Genomic DNA, 4,241 nt, shown 5'->3' with positions numbered 1-4,241 from the left:
TTGATATATTCAGCTCTATATATATTCATATATTAATTAATAGAGTTATTCTTCTATGAACATAGTGTTTTTTTAAAAAAAAGTGTTTTATTATAGTTAAAAAAAAAAGGTCAAGATCGATTATATTGTTAAAAATATTTATTTGGCATGATTTTATTTTTCATAATACATGCATCTTGAAGTTTTAATTAATATCTATAATGATATAGTCGTGTAAGAATTACTCTAATTATTATTATACGAAGGATTGAGGATAGAAGTACCCAGAAATTCAAAGAAGGTTGAGGGTAACAATAGTTATTTTCCAATAACAATATACTATATATATAATTTGTTGTTATTTGATGTCGCCAACAACCACGAAAATCAATAAGTAAATGAAATTTAACATCGACCAAAAAATAAAATAAAAGAGTGGAATAATACCTTAGACGTCACGAAGACTGTCCTTCAAGACATATATGTTGGATGTGTACAAATCTCTTAATTAGAGTATACAACAAGTCATTTCTCAATAGCAGAGGTAATACAATAACTCAAATTAAACGAACACATGAAATGTTACTATATGAACTAGATATGTATATATAAGATGAGAGAAAATTATTATTTTTTGATGTTTAATTGTTTTGTACATGCGTGTGAAATTTTTTAGTATGGATAGATTGCCACTTATATATATATATGACCGGTTTTTAGAGGCAAAAATATAGGGAGGAAAGTTGAGGATTGAATTAAGTAAGTTAGGAATCAGTGGTCAAAGTGTAGTTAGCAAAAAATGGAAAATGACCGGTCAACAAAATGATAAGTCATGGAGAGATTATTGGCAGTACAATGGTTAGCAAGGAACAAGTCAATTTCCCTTAATTTTACCTTAAGAATTTTTTTTTGGGTTTATAACTCTGCTTCCTAGCTAGGGGAAAGGGGTCTTAGTAGTCCAGAGTTCGGTCACGAGTTAAGTAAAGTCTGACCAAAAAATTGTTCCACCCATGTATTTTTCTTAGTTAAAAATAAAGTAATTATTTTGAATCAGACAAATAAAGTATAATTGAAACACTGAAATATAATAAATATCGTTGTCATAAAGTCTTTATTAAAAATTGAAAAATTTCACACACCATTATTAAAATATATAGAAGAAATTGTAAGAATAATGATAATAATCCTTATAATTGTTTTTCTTCTTATTTTTGCAAGTCCTTATAAATTCGCGTGCATACTTTTTTTACTTATAAATTCAATGTTATGTGGATTTTATATGCTGGTTACTATTTTATTTATAGACTTAAAAATAAATCACTGTTTAGACTATCCAAAATGTTCACCATTTATTCTACCCCTGAAATTATTTTATTAAATCAAAATCATGTATTTTTCTTACTTAAAAATAAAATATATTTTTTTATCAAAAAAGTCAAGTATAATTGAAACACTGAAATATAATAAATATTCTTATCGTACAATCCTTATTGAAAAATGAAAAATTTCACACAACCATTACTAAAATATATAAAGAAATTGCAATAATAATAATAATAATAATAATAATAATAATAATTTATAATCCTTATAAAACTTTTCGTTATTTTTGCAAGTCCTTATAAATTCGCGTGTATATTTTTTTACATATAAATTCAATGTTTATGTGAGTTTTATACGGTGTTTACCATTTCGTTTATAGGTATAAATATAAATCACTGTTTACATTATTTAAAAAATTCACAGTTTATTCTACCCCCGAAATTATTTTTTTAAATAAAAATTATGTATTTTTCCTACTTAAAAATAAAGTATAATTGGGATACTGGAATATAATAAATATCCTTGTTTGTAAAAAAAAATAAAATCATTGTCATAAAATCCTTTTTGAAAAATGAAAAATTTAACACAATCAATATTAAAATATATAGAAGAAATTGTAATAATAATCCTTATAAAACTTTTCGTTTTTTTTTTGTGTGCAAGTCCTTATAAAACTTTTAATCTATTATATCCACTTTACATTTTTTTTAAATTAATAAAACAACATGTGATTAAAAACATGTAATTTTGTAGATACTAAGTGAAGATAAAAATTACAACAAATTTCAGAAATAATTATTATAAGATTAAAAAAATAATCTTGTTAATTCTTTTCTTTATGGTCATTGTAGCTTCTCCGGCAGCATCCTCACAACTCTCTTAGACACAAGAAGCTGATAAAGGTATAGGAAATTAGAGATTCTCGAGGTCGAGAATATAGAGATTCTTGATAATATTGTATACCAATTGGATCCGGATTCCGTGCAGTCAGGTTGTTAGTGCAGTCGTGCATTCATGCTATTTATAGTCGTTCGATCAAGATCGGACAGTCATGATTTAAAATTTGTATTAATTGACTGCATTTGTTTAAACCATCCGATCACAATCAGACGACTATAAAGTGACTGCATGGAAAATTCAATTGCACATAATCCATTTCCATACCAATTGTCAACTTAGTATCGTGCCAGCCTTGATAGAAAGAACTATAATGTTTAATTAACAAAAGTCAAAGTAAAAAAATTAAATTATAAAAAAAGAACATCATACTTTGTAGAAAGAAAAAAACATCTACCAAATCCCAACGTGCACCCCATAATCCATCTTTCTTCAGACAAATTATACCATGTATAAAAACATCCAACAAACCATTCATTATTTCAATCTTAGTTTTTTCTTGAAACTAAATCACAAAATTTTCTTCTCCTCACTCATCTCATAACTTCCTTAATTCTCCCAAACACCAATGGCACCGCCTCATGCAGCTCAGACAATGCCATTGCCAACGCCAAGACCACCACCACCATTGGTCGTTCCCACAAACTCCTCCGCACAGACAGTTCGCATGCCGATTTCCTTACTACCAGCAAACAACAAAAGCAAACGTAGTTCCACAAACAAATTCTTAGGCAAATTTCGTTCTATATTCCGGTCATTTCCCATAATTGTGCCCTCGTGCAAGATGGCTACCTTGAACGGAAACCGAGCAAGTGAAACAATCATCCATGGCGGAACAAGGATAACTGGAACCCTATTTGGTTATCGAAAAGCAAGGGTGAATCTTGCTTTTCAAGAAGACTCTAAATGTCACCCATTCCTTCTCTTGGAGCTGGCTATTCACACGGGAAAGTTGCTCCAAGATATGGGAATGGGGCTTAACAGATTAGCATTGGAGTGCGAGAAGCATTCCAACAATGATAAAACAAAGATCATTGATGAACCTATTTGGACGCTATTTTGCAATGGGAAGAAAACGGGTTATGGAGTGAAGAGAGATCCAACAGATGATGACTTAAATGTGATGCAAATGTTGCATGCGGTATCAGTGGCGGTTGGCGTGCTTCCAAAAGAAATGTCGGACCCTCAAGACGGAGAATTGTCATACATGAGGGCACATTTTGAACGTGTGATTGGGTCTAAGGATTCAGAGACTTATTATATGATGATGCCTGATGGAAATAACAATGGACCCGAACTTAGTGTGTTCTTTGTTAGGGTTTGATATATTCAGTTGGCAAGATTTTGAGTTTAATTTGTTTAAATATTTGCATAACACACAATGGATGATTGTGTTAGTTATATGCATGTATGATTGCATGTGATTAATTAGAACAACTGTATATTCATATAAATATAGTAATTGTCCTATTAACATAGTGTATTATTACATGTTTGGTTTAGTTGTCAACGTTCAAGATTGATTATCTTATTTTTTTACTAAAGAGTGCTTATAGCATTTCATTCATAATCAACTGGTTAATATATGTTGATACATCAATAAAAATATGGGAACTAGCTATAGATGTGACTATCCTTGCAAGAGCATGAGCTACCTCATTTGTTTGTCTCCTATTAAACTCAACACAAGAGTTTTTAAAAAATAAATCAAAAAGACGCTTACATTCTACTAATACATCACCAAATTCAATAGCGTCATTCATTGCTCTTTGTGGAAATAATCAACCACTCTCTTCGAATCAAGAGCAAAATCAACTTCTTCCAGTTGCAAATCATGCAACCAATTGATAGCATATAAGAGGCCTAAAGCCTCTCCGATGTCCACATTACACAAAGGCGATATCCACATCGTTTTAGCAAGAACAAATCGACCTTCGTCGTCTCGGATGCACATGCCAAGACCTACACGATTTCAAGATGATGAAAACGATGCATCAATATTTTACTTATATCTCTTGGAAGCCGATTTTGCCCACCGCATA

General features: G+C 30.3%; 1 protein-coding gene across 1 annotated transcript; it reads left to right on the top strand.

Moving 5' to 3' along the window:
• Window positions 1-2,745: 2,745 nt before the first annotated feature.
• On the top strand, window positions 2,746-3,523 carry LOC123894573 (protein MIZU-KUSSEI 1-like). The gene has a single exon (XM_045944603.1). It carries the CDS (start codon window positions 2,768-2,770, stop codon window positions 3,521-3,523), a length of 756 nt encoding a protein of 251 aa, XP_045800559.1. The 5' UTR covers window positions 2,746-2,767.
• The last annotated feature ends 718 nt before the right edge of the window (window positions 3,524-4,241 follow it).

The sequence above is a fragment of the Trifolium pratense genome, linkage group LG7 (genome assembly GCF_020283565.1).
Source record: "Trifolium pratense cultivar HEN17-A07 linkage group LG7, ARS_RC_1.1, whole genome shotgun sequence".
NCBI lineage: Eukaryota > Viridiplantae > Streptophyta > Magnoliopsida > Fabales > Fabaceae > Trifolium > Trifolium pratense.
This window is presented reverse-complemented; position numbering and strand designations above follow the sequence as displayed.